Source organism: Jatropha curcas, chromosome 3, assembly GCF_041381405.1.
Source record: "Jatropha curcas cultivar XTBG-Jc1 chromosome 3, XTBG_Jcur_1.0, whole genome shotgun sequence".
In the NCBI taxonomy this organism is placed as follows: Eukaryota; Viridiplantae; Streptophyta; class Magnoliopsida; order Malpighiales; family Euphorbiaceae; genus Jatropha; species Jatropha curcas.
In genome coordinates this window covers 26,458,860-26,475,531 of record NC_143153.1, presented here as the reverse complement: position 1 = coordinate 26,475,531, position 16,672 = coordinate 26,458,860, and the positions used below count along the sequence as shown (strand labels likewise).

Below are 16,672 nucleotides of genomic sequence, written 5' to 3'. Positions count from 1 at the left end.
AATTATCTCCTCTAATGCTAAAAAAAAAAATTTATTATTAAGAAAATTCCAAATTTAATTAAGAACAATTACAACTTTATAATTTAAAGAATAAATATTTGATTTCTTGAAAAAATAGTAAATATCGTATAATACATTTTTTATTGAAATATTAAATTGATAAACAGAAAAAAATATAATTAATTTAAATGAAAAAAATCAAATATAATAGAAAGCAACTAAATTAATATATAAATTTTTTTTACAAAAAAAATAATTTTTATTAAATAATATTATCCAGGAGAAACTTAATTTATTTAAATACTGTCCAAAATCATTTATATATGAAATTTAATACTAAATGATGATTAGTTTCTTATAAATTTTAAATAAATTTATTATTTTATGTATATCATAGAAAAATTCACTAAAAGAAACTCATTAACAAGATTAATTTTGAGACATACATATTTTAAAACTTTAGTGGCCGCCCTTGGTCAGAAGCACCAATAGATAGTCCAAAAAGCTGCCAGAATACACTAATATTTCATGTCTTATAGGATAAGGATAGAAAAATTTAATAATAACAATAGCTACAAATAAATATACATAACGCACATGATTTGCATATGTTAAATCTGCTTCCTGCTATATTCAAATTGTGGTTGATGCATGCACTGGCCAGTCTATATAAAGCATGAAGATGAAACAATGTTCACCAAGTTATCTAGCATTTGAGCTTTAAGAAAAAAAGAAAAAAAAAGGAGGGAGAGAAATGGCAGGCCTAGGTTTAAGCGTGATTGGTAACGTAGCAGATAGGTGGAGGGAGCTGAGCGGTGAAAACAACTGGGAGGGTCTGTTAGATCCTTTAGACTTTGATCTCCGTTGTTCCATTCTTAACTATGGCGATAGAGCTGCAGCTATTGGCGATGCGTACAATAACAAGAAGTATGAAGATTTGCATGGGTTTAGCCGTTTTCCACCAAATGAGTTGTTCACTAAAGTCGGTGTAAGAGCTCGCAATGAATTCGATTATACTGTGACTGACTTCATTTATTCAAGACTAGAGGTTCAATGGTTCGACACTGTCATTGAAGATGAGTCCACTTGGTGTGCGTATGTGGCAGTGGCAACAGATGATGGAAAAAAGAAGCTTGGAAGAAGAGATATTGTTGTTTCTTGGAGAGGAACCATATTGCCTGGAGAAAAGCTCAATGACTTAGAATTTATACCAATTCCAGCTTCAGATATATTTCCAAATAATAACAATGATCCTCTTATCCACTTTGGCTTTCACCGAATCTATACAACAGAAAACGACAACTCCATTTACAACAAGAAAAGTGCAAGGGACCAGGTATCTTTCTACTATTCTGATCTTGACGTCTCTTATATGCTCTATACGATATTAATACTTACTTTATTTAGAGGTTTAAGATCGATCAGAAAGTTTGACTGAAGGCATAATGTAAGCAAGACTTATCCTATATTCAAATATATGCATGCAGGTTCTAAACGCAGTGAGCAAATTGGTTGATCAATACAAAGATGAGGAAGTGAGTATAACAGTAACTGGCCACAGCTTGGGATCGGCACTTGCGACCTTAAACGCAATGGATATAGTTTATAAAGGCATTAACAAGCCAACAGGAACTGCAAACAAAAGTTTTCCGGTGACAGCGATTGTATTCGCTAGTCCTATGGTAGGAAACGAAGGATTCAAGAAGGTATTTGATGAGCTTTCTGATATTCATGTGTTAAGGGTAGAAAATGCTAACGACCCAGTTCCTAAACTTCCACCAAATGATATACTAATACCTCAGCATCGTTATTATCATGTGGGAGAAAGCTTACCAATTGACACTACACTCTCACCCTTCTTAAAGACTAGTGATGTTAATCCACATGATTTGAACGTCTACTTGCATGGAGTTGCAGGAACACAGGGCAGTAAAGGAGGTTTTAATTTAGACTATCCTCTTGATACTGCATTGATAAACAAAACTGTAGATGGTCTGAATGAAAAACATAATTACAATATACCACCTAATTGGTGGGTTGAGGAGAATAACGGTATGGTTTTACAAGACGATGGAACCTATAAGGCAGAATTTTACATTCCAGATGCTCCGTAATTGGAAACCAACATCTCTCTCTCTTTTTATATATAGAATATAAAATAAAGGGTGCCATGGGTTGGCTTCTACCTTCTAAGTGATGTGTTACCAGTAAATCAAATAAATTAGTAAGGCCATATGTATGCCTTCATCATGTACTTTTCAATTTGAATAAAAAGACAATAATTATGTAGAAATTGATCTTGCAATGCATGTTTAATTTTTTATTTTATCAACAATAAAATTTTTTATTAAAATTAAAGAACCAGGAAAAATTTAACATTTTCTAGAATTTACCTTAATCCAACAGACCTCGTATCGTTCGTCTTACAATACATATTAAATTGATGCTTTATCTGAAGTACAAGAAAATATTAAATATATTTTTAACTGTTTTTTCTTTTCTATAAAGAACTAAGTTGATTACTTTTCTATAAATGAACTAAGTTAACTGTTTTTCTAAGAATTTTTCTATAAATGAACTAAGTTAACTGTTTTTCTAAGAATTTAACTGTCATAAATATATATATATCTATATATATATTGTTGTAGTAAAAACACTTTGCAGTAAGTAAAGGTCAAAAATACCAAGAAAAAAATTTATTATGTCTACTTACTAAACCATATGCAACAAAACTAATTATTTAGGACCAACTTCATTACAAAATCAGATTTGGGAAGCATGGATTATCAGCATAATAAGGTGATCAAAAAATGAAGTAATAACTTTGATATTACAAAAAGAGTTTTAAATATTTTTTTTTGATCCACAAATTCTTAATAAAAAAGAATTAGACACTAAAATTAAAAACTGGTAAAGTTTAAAAACCAAATATATATTTTATTCCTAATCAATTTTATAAGATTCAACTACTTTCCTTGATCCAATCTTCTTTGTTGTTGGTTAAATATATAACTCTTTTAGGCCTTGTTTAACAACATTTAGCTTGAAACTTAGGTTTTTATCCAATCAAAACACTATTTCTATTATTTATTTACATGGTGGATGGTATAGCTAGCGTTTAGGGGCAGAGTTATGACAAATCTTTTGGGGATATAAACAAAATTTTTTTAAACTTGTAGGTAGGTTAAATATAATTTTTTTATATTTTAAGGATCAAAATGTAATTTTTACAAGAAATTTTTTTTTTTAAAAAAAATAAATTTCTTGGAACGCCTCTGGTCTCCTTGAGCCTTCATTAAGCTCCACTCTCCGATAGTGTTTATACTAGTGTTTAAAATTTTAGGAAGTGTATTATCAAGCATTATTCTCTTTAACATTTGATTAAATATTTTAATAAAATAATTTGCAACTATTAGGACAATAAACAATTACTTAAATGACTAATTTGATCCCACATACTTTATTCTAATAAAAAAAATACTTTTTGCTGATAAAAAAATGGTGGAACCTTTTTTCGTCTGCACAGTTATTACATGTTTAATTTTATCGTGTACGATGATAATGCATTGAGTTGTCGAAAATTTTTAATTTTTTCTGTTTTGATAATTGTATATTTAAATTGTTAAAAAAGTTACAATCAAGTGTATTTAGTCTAATTAGTTTTTTTTTTTTTTTTTTTTTAAATTAAAAGGAGGGCTGTAAACCCATTAAATGACCATACGGGGCCAACCCGCACCACACAATCAGTATCCAAAAGCAACTTCACCTCAGGAGGAGGATTGCCTAACCAGTCCACACCCATTGACCCAGCAGTAACGCTCTTAGCAAGAAAGTCTGCAACAACATAAACATCCATTTAATTTATCTCTCTTTTTAATTTTTTATTATTTTATCTCTTGTCTCTAAAAAACACTCTTTTTTTTTCAATTACAAAACAAGGAAAAGAATAATAAAAAAATAAATCAATATAATTGAGTAAAATAGTTTGTTATGACTTTCTTTTTTAACAAATTTCGATCAGATACACTCAAATTATTAATTCAGACATTTAATTATAAAATTTTTCCATTCAAATATTAAAATAGAAAAAAACTAGAAAATTCAATTACCACGAATCATTGAATATATTTTGATTAAATATGTCTCATGTTATCAAATAGAAAATACGAGTATCGCGCCGGATAATTATCATAAATTATACATTTATAAATGCAATTTTAAAATTATGTTATAATACAATGAAATATAGTATTGCATAACATTACGTACGATAAGTCCATTTATTAACTTTATACATAACAATTCAACTTATAGACACTATTATGAATATTATATTGACATTATTATGCACACGGAATTATATAAGAAGTCATAACAGTATTTATACAGCTTGGTAATGCTATTTTTTCGAAATATTCGTTGCCAAAATATAAAGTTAGAAATCCATTTATGTGCGTTTTTACTTTAATTGACATAATTTTATTATAAATTTTTTGAACAATACAATTTTATCATCAACCTATTATAATTTAAAAATATTTAAAAAATAACAATACCAAGTAAATGAATTATTAATGAAATTAACTTCATCATCCATTTATAATTTAAATAATATTAAAAATAATTTATATTCATAATTTAATTGAAACATAAATACATGAAATACTATAGATATTAAGGAACTTATTTTATTTTACATGTATATTAAGTGAGATACAGGTCTAAATATATAGAAATGTAATTAAGAAAAATAAAAGGATTATATTGTAAAATTACTGTTATAGCAACAATAACCGCTCACGCGGCTTAGTATATAATAACAAGTGTTTTTAAAATCAAACCGGTTCAACTGCGAATTGGAAGTCGGTCCGATCTGATTTGACATATAAACCCACCAAGTGTAAAACCGGATAAAACCGGTTTGAACCGAAAAACATGATTGAACCAGCCAAACCCTGTTTTTAACTTTTTTTGCCTCTTATTTTTTTATTTTTTTTATCTTTACCCAAGTTGTCCAAGCCATAATAATTATAATGTATGCATATGTATAAAGTTACTGAAAAGACCCGAATTTGTATTTTCAAAACTTTTGAATTTTTAATCAATTGAAAATCCAAATTTTGATGGGATGGGCTGTAAGTACTGGGCAATCTTGATTTGAGCCCAAATTGCGAATTAGGCATGGCCACGGTTCCGGAATAGGCGGTTCCGGTGTCGGAACCGGCAGAACCAGAACCGAACCGAAAATTTTCGGTTTCGGTTTCGGTTCCTTAACAGTTTCAAAACCAACGGTTCCGATCGATTTTTTGGCGAATCGTATAATTTTAAATTTTAAATTTTGAAGACCGGTTTTCAAAATTTAAAAAATTTGTGAAAGTTATTTCTTAAAAAAATACACCTAAAAAATTAAAAAATGCTTCAATTAAATTTTTTTTTTTAAAGACTTGAACTTAATTATGTTTTTTTTTAAAAAAAGTCTTCAACTGAATTTATTTTTTGTTTAAAAAAGTTTGAACGTAATTTTAAAAAAAAAAAGGACTTGAACTTAATTTAAAAAAAAAAAAAATTAAGTTACTTACGTATCTTTTTGGGGTTAGAGGAATCAAAGTCCACGTAGTTAAGTTGCAACAAAATTTAAAAAAAAAGAAATTTAAAAGGTTCTAATGGCTAGAACTGCCAGTTCAAACCGGTTCGAACTGACGGTTCTAACCGGTCGGAAAATCGGCGGTTCCATCCAGTTCCGACCGGTTGGTGGAACCGCAAACCACTGGAACCGGAATCCAACCGAAAATATCCTGGTTTTGGTTCCCATTGGTTTCGATTCCGGTTCGGACCAGTTTCGAACCACCGGTTCCAGTTCCAGAAACCGTAATATGGCCATCCCTATTGCAAATTGGGCTCAAGTCCAAAACAAGTTATCGGAACTTCTAGTCGAAAATAATTTAAATTTCTTAGAATTGATATTGGACCACTTAAAATAATAATAAAAATTATATTTACCACTTAATTAGGTAATCCTAAATTGATACATATGCACTATTTTTGAGTAAATTGAGAAAGAGATATAAATTTGACTAAATCAATTAAATAAATCAAACCGCTTGAAAATCATTGGGAAATAAATCGAACTAATAAGAATAAAATGGGGTTATACAATAAATATTTAATTTTTTGTTAAACAGGAACCGTAAACCGACTTAAAGTTTTCGGAAACAAAGAGAAAAAAAAAAACAGATAACCAAACAAAAATCCAGCTAAATCGTTGAGTGGACCAAACCGGTTCAAATTGAACCGGAATGGCCCAGAACTCTCTAGACCCATCTTCTTCTCTCTTCTTCTCTTCTTCTTCGCGCAAGCAAGGAGCAGCGCCGCTCCTCCTCCCTCTCCTCGTTTCCGGCCACCGCTCAACGAAAGCTAGGTGGCGGTCGGCTCGTCTGGTGCTGGTGGTCGTGTCTCCAGCCTCCTCTCGCGCGGAAAGAGCGTCAATGGGAGCGAAACGGAGTTGTTGCCCTCGACAGCTCGTGCTCACCAAATTCCGGCGATCCACACCATTTCCGGCAGCTTCAAGGCGAGGGACATGCTTCAATCGACTCCTCTCTTCCCAGCGAGTCTCTTTCTCCCATCAGTTTCGGCGACAAAGCTTGCCTGACGAAAACGCCATGAACGGCGGTGGCGAAGCCACTGTCAGGGTCATTTTCGGCGAAACAAGGCTCACCCAGTCCAAATTGATCACGGATCCGGAGTCCCCGTGAGATTCCAAGTATTGTAAAATTCTGGGCAAAAGTCAGTTTTCCAACTGATGCCTTTTTTTTAAATAAAATGAAATAAAATAAAATGATCCTTTTTTTTAATTATGTTTAAAAAAAATAAAATAAAATAATAATTTAATAAAAATGCATATTATTTTTTATGCTTGAAAACACAAAAATTCTTAACAATAATGAAAAAATTGGAAATTATGACAATTAGAAAAAGTTTAACAATTGTAAACATTTCAGAAGTGGTTGCAATGTTGAACTCATTCTTTTATTTGATGTAGAGATTAAAAAAAAATCAAGAAAGCGAAAAAGTTGGAAATAATGATGTAAAATATAAATGAAAAATAAGAAGGAACAGAAGAAATAGGCAATTGCACATGTAGAATTACAATCAAAAGTTTAAAAATATAACAAAAAGGCAAAATTACTTTTTACAGATTGGATTTAGACCGAATTATGGCATATCCATATCCGCATCGAATTTTATTTTAGCATAAATATCAATCTACCACTGAATAGATCAGATTTTATCTACTTCATTTGAATAGGATCGGACCAGATGTCCAACTGATCGGGTGACTTCATCCTCCTACCTATTTTCAAAGCTCACTTTTGCTTGCAACTATTTAGTTTCTTGGCCAGTAATATCCTGTGCATTAGATAGTGCGTCAATTTGCTGTAAAAAGGTTCAAATCTCTCAAACCTATGGTTCCACAAGTGCCCAATGAGCTTTTCCATGTACCACATTAGCATGCAACATTTAATTGATTTTTCTAAAAAATTTCATACATTCAATTCATCTTTTTGTTTTTTTTTTTCCCATTCAGACATGAAAAGAAATTTTTTTAAATTTAAATGTCAAAAATGTTATTATCCTTATAAGCTAAAGTGTTTAATATGTGTAATTTTATAAATTGAAATGTTTAATGAGTCAAAATAAAAGTTAAAAATACTATTAAAACTTTTTTTTCTAAATTTACATGCAAAATCTATGCATTTCACCTAAAAAAAAATGTAAAAAACAAAACAAGAACATCAATAACATGATTTTCATATGTTATATATGTGGGTCCCGAATGTGTATGGCACAACCCAAGAGGGAGGGGGGTGAATTGGGTTTTCTAAAAACTGAAATAAATTTTAGAAATTCTAAACAAGAATTAGAATTCTAAGTGTAGCGGAAAAACACACAGAACTTTGTGAGAGTAGAATATGGATTAGAATCTCCTCACAATGTTCTAATTTCAAATATAGAAAGTCTGTGCAAAGTGCAGCTATTGATTAGAACAGCTTCACACTGACTTATACAATATCAGAGCTTCTTTATGAAGGAAAGTTATTGAACTTAGAACTTCCTCATAAAGTTTGCAAAACCATATAACACTATGTGAAAGATAATTATTAGAACTTCTTCACAAAGTCTTAAACAAATGTTAAAGTAACTTTATGATGGAGAGTTATCAGGATTAGAATATCCTCATAAAGTTTAGAAAACAAAATAGAAACCCAAACAGTGAATTATACTGGAAATAGAACAACAGTTAGAACATTGTATATTCACTATATTAGAATACCAGAGTTCTAACGTTTAGAATAGATGAGACTTATTGCCGTTTTAGAACATCTGAATTATTAATAATTTCAGTGTTTCTAAGAAATTAAACAGGAGTGTAAAAGAGACAGTATCAACCAAACTTCAGAAATAAAGAGATCAACATCGTGAGTTATAGTGGTTCGGCACTAACTCGCCTACATCCACTCCCCAAGACGCATCTTGAGATCCTCCACTAAGTTATCTCTTTTAAAGGGTAAAAGACAAACCAACAGTACAAGGCAATAGATCAAAAACCTAGATATACCCTTTTGTCCCACTAAATTTTCCAAAAGTTCTAGTTAACCTCAACCCTTTCTGTTTTTGGAAGAGTACAGAAAACTCGATTCAAGACATTACTATCCCACACATGGAGAAGGTCGCTTGATAACCTCTATCTCAATAGCTTCTAACCTAAGCTATTACACTCAAAAGTTTAACAAATAAAGAGCCTGTCTACTATAGAATACAGATTCTAAATAGACAGAAGGAAACGCCTATATAAGCACAGGAAAAACAATTTTATTAGATTAGAAGATCGATTAGAACACAGAATTGTTTTTCAAAAAGAAATTGTAAAAATTCATTTCACTTTAAATATTAAAAACGTTAAGTGTGGAGAAGAAAAGAAAATAGGGGTAGAGTAAGTTTTGAGAGAAAAGGATTCGTTCAATGAGAGAGAGTGCTCTTAAAACAAATACTCTTACTTCACCAAATGATTAAGGCGTGAACGTTCCTTTATATAGAAAACGAAGGAGCTGTCGCTTTTTGGAAAGAGATCAGAATATCTTCTTTCCTTGTTTAGAAGATCTGAAAATCTTTGTTACCAAAAATTATTTTATCATTTTTGGTAAGAGAATAAAATCCGATTTTCACTTTCCTTTAGAAAAGTTTTTCGACAGCATTTATTTTTGGAGAAAAATTATTTGCGGAAAGATGCACTTACCAAAACCGAAAGAGATTTTCCTTCATTTTTAAGGTAAGAGAATAACTTTAAAATACTCTAGATCTTGCAAAATATATTTCCGAAAAGGTGAATGATTTTATTACCAAAAACATTAGAGAAGAAATTTCTTTAGTTTTAGGAAAATAAATCTTTTCGATTTGAAGGAATATTTTCGAAAATAGATTATTTTGAAGAAAACTCATTTTCCGAAAAATATTTTTGAGAGATAAAAGGATTTTTGTGCTCATATATGGAATTTCTCTCTATCCTACAAAGTATTCCTAAATACCTAGCTACTAGGTCTTCGAATTCTTCACACTCAAAGTAGGATTTGCCTTGTATGATTTTCTCTCCAAATAAATTCTGCATAAAAATAAAATTAGCACAAATAACATAATTTTAAATTTATTCATTTTGTATTAATCATCAAAATCCGAGATTAAAAATTGACCCTTGAGCCAACAATATATATAATACATATATATATGGGGGAGAGAGAGGGAGATTACATGTTTTTTCTTTTTTTTTTCTTTTAAACCACTATTAACTTTCTTCTTTTTTTTATATCACCAGTAATCTTGTATTCTTTGAATAAGAAACTAAGGAAAGATTTATCCATATCCGATATATAAGCCTACTTATATACTAGATATATAATAAATAATATTTTGATTCAAATCATTATATTTTTACTACATTGCGAAAAAAGACAAAATGATAAGCTTTCAATTTTTTTTAATTAACTTGATGTATTAAATCATTTATCGAATATAAATAAAAAAATTTATAAAATTATTATTATTTCGTGATTCGTGACTATCCTTCGTAAATGCTTTTTCCATGAGTTAATCTATTTTAATTTAAGATAACTAACGGCCAAACTTTTTCATTTGGTCCAAAAGCATTTGACATGTGCAAGATGACATTTATGTTTAGATGTAAATTTATTCCGCTTAAAAGACTTAAGAAACAAAACAAGTACATCACCACATGATTTTCATATATATATATATAATGGGTATGACGGTAGGTCAGGTATGGATCGGATATTACGTTACTCTCCCCACTATATATTACAGCTCTATCATCTGCTTCGCTACGGGTCGGTGCAGGGTGGGATACAGATCAAGTTGGATAAATCCATTTTCTTAAAAAAAATATCTGAACTTTATTTTTTTTCAAATTTTTATTAAAAATACCAAGTAAATGAATTATTAACGAAATTAATTTCATTGGATTTAAAATTTAAATAATTATTAAAAATAATTTATATTAATAATTTAATTGAAAAATAAATACATGAAATACTATAGATATTAAGGAACTTATTTTATTTTACATGTATATTAAGTGATATACACGTCTAAATATATAGACAAGATTAAAATTAATATTGCATCTATTAGTTTTAAATAACTTATTCATTATAATTGTACGATTCATTATTTTGAGTAAAAATTAATATTTTATCCATTTAGTATCTCAATTAAACTTTTTTAATATGGATGTACGCAAAAGAAAAAAAATCTTTTAACGTGAATCTATTAGATATATAATATTTCTCAAATGAGAATGAACAATTTATATAAATGAAATCAAATTTTAATTTTTATTAATTTCTTTTATCTTTTTAATTTTAATTTGAGTCAATCTAGACAAAAAAAAAGTTATATAGATATTATTATTTTATGTTTAAATAAAGATGTCAAATGATATTATTTTATTGATTGAAAGAATAAAAATAAAAATTATTGTTCTAAAATAATATTAGTAAACTTTAATATTTGGGATTAATTTTTGGTAGGCGAGCTTATAATTATTTCAAACAATTGCCCTCCACCGAGAAAATCCGAGATCGAGTACTATGCCATGCTTTCTAAAGTTGGAGTACATCATTATGATGGAAGTAATGCTCACTTTATTTCTTTTGTTGAATCTTGAAGGTCTACATGTAAAGGGTGCGATGGGTTGGCTTTTACCTTCTAAGTGTTAGAAATAAATCAAATAAATATAATGTCTAAGGCGATATGTATGCCTTTACATGTACTTTTCAATTTCAATAAAAGGACAATGACTATGTAGAAATTGATCCTGTAATTAATTCATGTTTAAATTATTAGTAAATTGAAAATTTTACTTTCCAATTTCATACATCTTAAATTACTAAAATTAAAGGAGATATTGAATATATTTTTAACTGCTTTTCTTTTTATAATTGACCTAAGATAATTCTTAATCATAACTTAGAAAACGAAATTAAGTTATCGGCAAAAAAAAAAAAAAAAAAAAAAGAAGTAAAAACACTTTACGCTAAAATAAACTATCATGACTGCTGACTAAACCACATGCAATAAAAAGAACTACTTAGGACCAACAACATTACAAAATCAGACTTAGGAAGCATGAATTATCAGCATCATAAGGTGGTCAAAAAATGAAGTAATAATTTTGATATTTTGAAAAATTTTAAATGCTCTTAGTTCAAAAATAAATTTTCGATTCCTACGTTTCTTAATTAAAAAAAGAATTAGAAACTAAAAATTAAAAAACTGGTAAAATTCAGAAACCAAATATATATTTATCCCTAATTAATGTTTTAAGATACAGCTCACTCTCGCTAATCCAATCTTTTCTGCCATTGGTAAAAGATGTAACTTTCTTACACCCTGTTTAACAATGTTTAATGTAGTATTTAGTTTTGATATTAATCAAAACACTATTTTTATATATTATTTATTGTGTTGGATGGTATAGTGTTTATACTAGTATTTAAAGTTTATGGGGGTCAATTGTCAAATATTACTTCTTAAACATTTGCACTACAAAAAAAAAAAAAAAAAAAAAAAAAAAAAATCAAAATTACCTACCAAAAATTATGTAGGTGAATCTTGAAATTTTGTCAGTAATTATGATTACTTACAGAATAGCGACAAAATTTTATTGTAGGTAAAGTCCTTGTCGGTAATTTTTCTGACCAATAATTTTTCTATCGGTGATTTGCTGACAGAAAATCTGTCGACAAATCAATTATTTTTTTCGATAAATTTGAATTCCAATTGGTTATAAATTTGTCGTTAATTTTGTCAGTAATATTCAGTCGATAATATATCAGTATTTTATTAGTATTTTATAAAATTTACGCGTTGTTATTTATTTTTAATTCTTTAAAATTAAATTATTTAGTCGGAAATTTATTAGGAAACAGTCGGTGATATTAGCTACAATCGCAATTTTTAATAGAACAATTGACAGTTATTAAGATAACCAACAACTACCTAAACACCAGGGAGGACGAAATGAGATTAGCAACTTTCCAAGGTGAATTCAATTTTCTTGAAGAATCCTTCATCAATTTCATTGGATCTGGTTTCCAAATGTTCTTAACATCACCAAAGAGCTATTTTGAGAGAAGAAGGTAGAATCTATAGGGAAGAAAGTAATTATTATTCAAATTAGAGAAAGAGAGACAAGGGAGGAAAAAATGAGATTAGCAAGTTTTGAATGTGTATTCAATTTCCTTGAAGGTAAGATTCACCTGGCAAAATTAGGTAGTGGACTCATAATCCTGTATATTAACATACTGCATGGAGAAATATATATGTTCAACTCCGAAAGTAAAAGAAAAATATTTGTATGCTAGTGAATCAATTGTTTATGTCGAGTATTATTAAATTTTGAGTTTGGTAAGAAAACCCTGTGTAATTTCAACAATGTATGTAATTGAATAGCATTGGTAATTAACGAATAAAGTGAGTAAATATTGTAATGTTTGGAATAGAATTAATTCTCTTGTAATAGAATGAAATAAGGCCAGTATTGAGTTGCAATTTGGGTTTAACATAACTAAGATAATTGTAATTAGGATTTCATGAACATGATTAAGCAAAATGAATCTCCACACATGGACTGCTTGCCATGATATCTCTTGAAAGATTTTGGAAACTTGCTATAAGTAAAGTTCAAAGTGATAAAGAATATGACACTAAGGTTAGCACTAAGTTAGCAGAGTCGCGACTTCCTCTAATGGTTTTGCATTTAAAGTCTTGGCATTTGGAAATAAAGGTAATTCTTGCATTTTTTTTTCTTTAATTTTTATCATGTTTTTTTTTCAATTTTTTTTCACATTTAATGATTTTTCAATTTTTTTTTCAAGTCTTCATGAGATCTTTAAGAGAAACGATGTCTCTTAGTGCTTCTAATCCCATCAGAAATCAAGACAGATTGGATTTTTAGAAATGATGTTAATAGGAGAGAAAGAGAGAGAAAATTTGAAGAGATATAAATTTTGGCATTTTTATGATTTGAAAAAGAGTGGTGTTTTTCCTATTGAACATTTGATTTTCTCTAAGAACAAGCGATTCGAAATTAGTAAAAAGTCTCTCGTTCAACATGATATGAAGTCATTATTTCATACGTCATATTCTGCTTATTTGAATATATCGAGCCAAAAGTCCTTTGGTTTAATGCCAATCATAGTATTCGGGTATATCTGATGTGTAAAGGGAACTCTAGTAGATTCATCATAAATCTTTTTTTGGCACAGAAGCGCAAAATAGGAGTAGGCTAGCAACATAGATTAAGGTGGCCAAAATACTTCAAGAATGGATTATCTGTGAACAATGAATTACTAGCGAAAGTCAAAATCAGGCCATGGAGCTATTTTGAGAGAGAGGAAGGTAGAATCTCTAGGGAAGAAAGTAATTATTATCCAAAACAGAGAAAGAGAGATGAATGAAGAAAGAAATTAATGAGATTAGCAAGTTTTGAAGGTGAATTCAATTTTCTTGAAGAATTCTTCCTCAATTTCATTAGATCTAGTTTCTAAATGCTCTTAGCATCACCCAAGAGCTATTTTGGAAGTGGAAGGTAGATTGTAGAGTGAAAAAAGTAATTATTGTCCAAATTAGAGAAAGATAGACGAAGGAAGTAAGAAATGAGATTAGTAAGTTTGAAGGTGAATTCAATTTCCTTAAAGAATCATTCCTCAATTTCATTGGATTTGGTTTTCAAATGCTCTTAACATCACCCAAGAACTATTTTGAGAGAGGAAGATAGAATCTATAGGAAGAAAGTAATTATTGTTCAAAACAGAGAAAGAGATGCAAGGGAAGAAGAAACGAGATTAGCAAGTTTTGAATGTGAATTCAATTTCCTTGAAGATAAGATTCACTTGCAAAAGTTAGATTGTGGACTTATTTTCATGTGTATTAATATAATGTATGTAGGAATATATTCGTTCAAACTTGACATTAAAAGAAAAAATTTTTACGTTAGTAAATCAATTGTATATGTTGATTATTATAAAATTTTGAGTATGGAATAAGACCTTATGTATTTTTAACAATGTATGTAATTGAATAACATTGGTGATTAATGAATAAAGTGAGTGAATATTGTCATATTTGGAATATAATTAATTATCTTATAAATGATGTTGAGTTGTAATTTGGATTTTACGGACAAGAATTTGCAAAATGGATCTCCATATATGGACTACTTGACATGATCTCTTGAAAATTTTTTGGAAGCTTGCCATAAGTAAAGTTCACAGTGATAAAAGAATATGACACTAAGGTTAACACTAAGTTAGCAGGAGTCACGACTTTCTTTAATAGTTTTGTATTTAAAGTCTTGGCGCCTGGAAATAAAGGTAACTTTTACATTTTTTTTTTCCTTTAATTTCTATCATGTTTGTTTTCAATTTTTTTGCACACTTAATGATTTTTCAATTTTTTTTCAGGTCTTCCGAGATGTTAAAACAAATGATGTTTCCAAATGCTTCTAATCCAATTGTCGTATTATTAGAAATCAAGACAGATTTTATGTTTAGAAATGATGGTCATATGAGAGAGAGAGAGAATTCGAAGAGATATTTTGGCATTTTTATGATTTGAGAATGAGAGGTGTTGTTCCTATTGAATAATCGATTGTCTCTAAAAACAAGCGATTCGAAATTTGTAAAATCTCTCTTACTCAATCTGATCTAAAATCATTATTTCATATGCCATATTCTGCTTATTTGAAGAAATCGAGCCAAAACTCTTTTGAGGCAAAGTTTAATGACAATCATGCAAAAGGGAACCCTACTAAATTCATCACAAATCTTTTTTTGGCAAAGAAGCGCAAAAGAGGAATAGGCCGACAACTTGAATTAAGGTGGCCAAAATTTTTTAAGCATGGATTACTTGGGAATGATGAAATATTAGTAAAGTCAAAATCGGGCCACAAAACTATTTTGAGAGAGAGGAAGGTAGAATCTTGAGAGACGAAGGAAGAAGAAATGAGATTAACAGGTTTTGAAAGTAAATTCAATTTCCTTGGAGAATCCTTCTTCAATTTTATTGGATCTGGTTTTCAAATGCTGTTAACATCACCGAAGAGCTATTTTGAGAGATGAAGGTAGAATATATAGGGAAGAAAGTAATTATTGTTCAAATTAGAAACAGAGACAAGGGAGGAAAAAATGAGATTAGCAAGTTTGAACGTGAATTCAAATTTTTTTTTTTTTTTATGCCTTGATATAATGAACTGTTTAGTCAAAATATTAATTTAACTATAGTTAAAGTAATGATAAAAAAGAGCAAAAAAAATAAATGTAAATATAAAATTACACTAATAAATATTAGGTAAAATTGAATAAAAAATTATTATTAATATACTTTTAAAATCTTAAACGAGTACTTAGAGTGAAGCAAAGTAAATACTTATTGATATTATAAAATGGAATGAAGGGAGACTGTTTATTATTATCATTATGTTAGAATCCAAGAAAAAACTTGACAAACACAAATAATTACTCCCTCTGTTCCAAAATATAAGTTATTTTTTAATTGATTTTGTCCCAAAATATAAGTCTGTTTTGAGTATTTTAAAGAGTAATAAGTGATGTTTTTTTTTTATGTTATCTTATTTATATTAAATACAATAAATACTTTTACAAGTAACGATGGATTTTGAGATAAAAGATAATTTAGTCAACTTACCCTTAGTTTTGTTATAATCTAGGAGAATTAGTTGCTTCTTTAATTCTTGTGCAAAAATCTTAAATTACTCAAAACGATTAATTGATTATAAGTTATTTTTTAATTGATTATTTTATCCCAAAATATAAGTCGTTTTAAGTATTTTAAGGAGTAATAAATGATGTTTTTTTAATGTTACTCTTATTTATATTAAATACAATAAATACTTTTACAAGTAACGATGGATTTTGAGATAAAAGATAATTTAGTCAACTTACCCTTAGTTTTGTTATAATCTAGGAGAATTAGTTGCTTCTTTAATTCTTGTGCAAAAATCTTAAATTACTCAAAACGATTAATTGATTATAAGTTATTTTTTAATTGATTATTTTATCCCAAAATATAAGTCGATTTG

At 28.8% G+C, this 16,672-nt stretch overlaps 1 protein-coding gene across 1 annotated transcript; it reads left to right on the top strand.

Moving 5' to 3' along the window:
- Window positions 1-713: 713 nt before the first annotated feature.
- On the top strand, window positions 714-2,293 carry LOC149497808 (phospholipase A1-II 1-like). Its single transcript, XM_089719702.1, has 2 exons — window positions 714-1,336; window positions 1,488-2,293. Exons 1-2 carry the CDS (start codon window positions 755-757, stop codon window positions 2,112-2,114), a joined length of 1,209 nt encoding a protein of 402 aa, XP_089575828.1. The 5' UTR covers window positions 714-754; the 3' UTR covers window positions 2,115-2,293.
- Window positions 2,294-16,672: the final 14,379 nt, after the last annotated feature.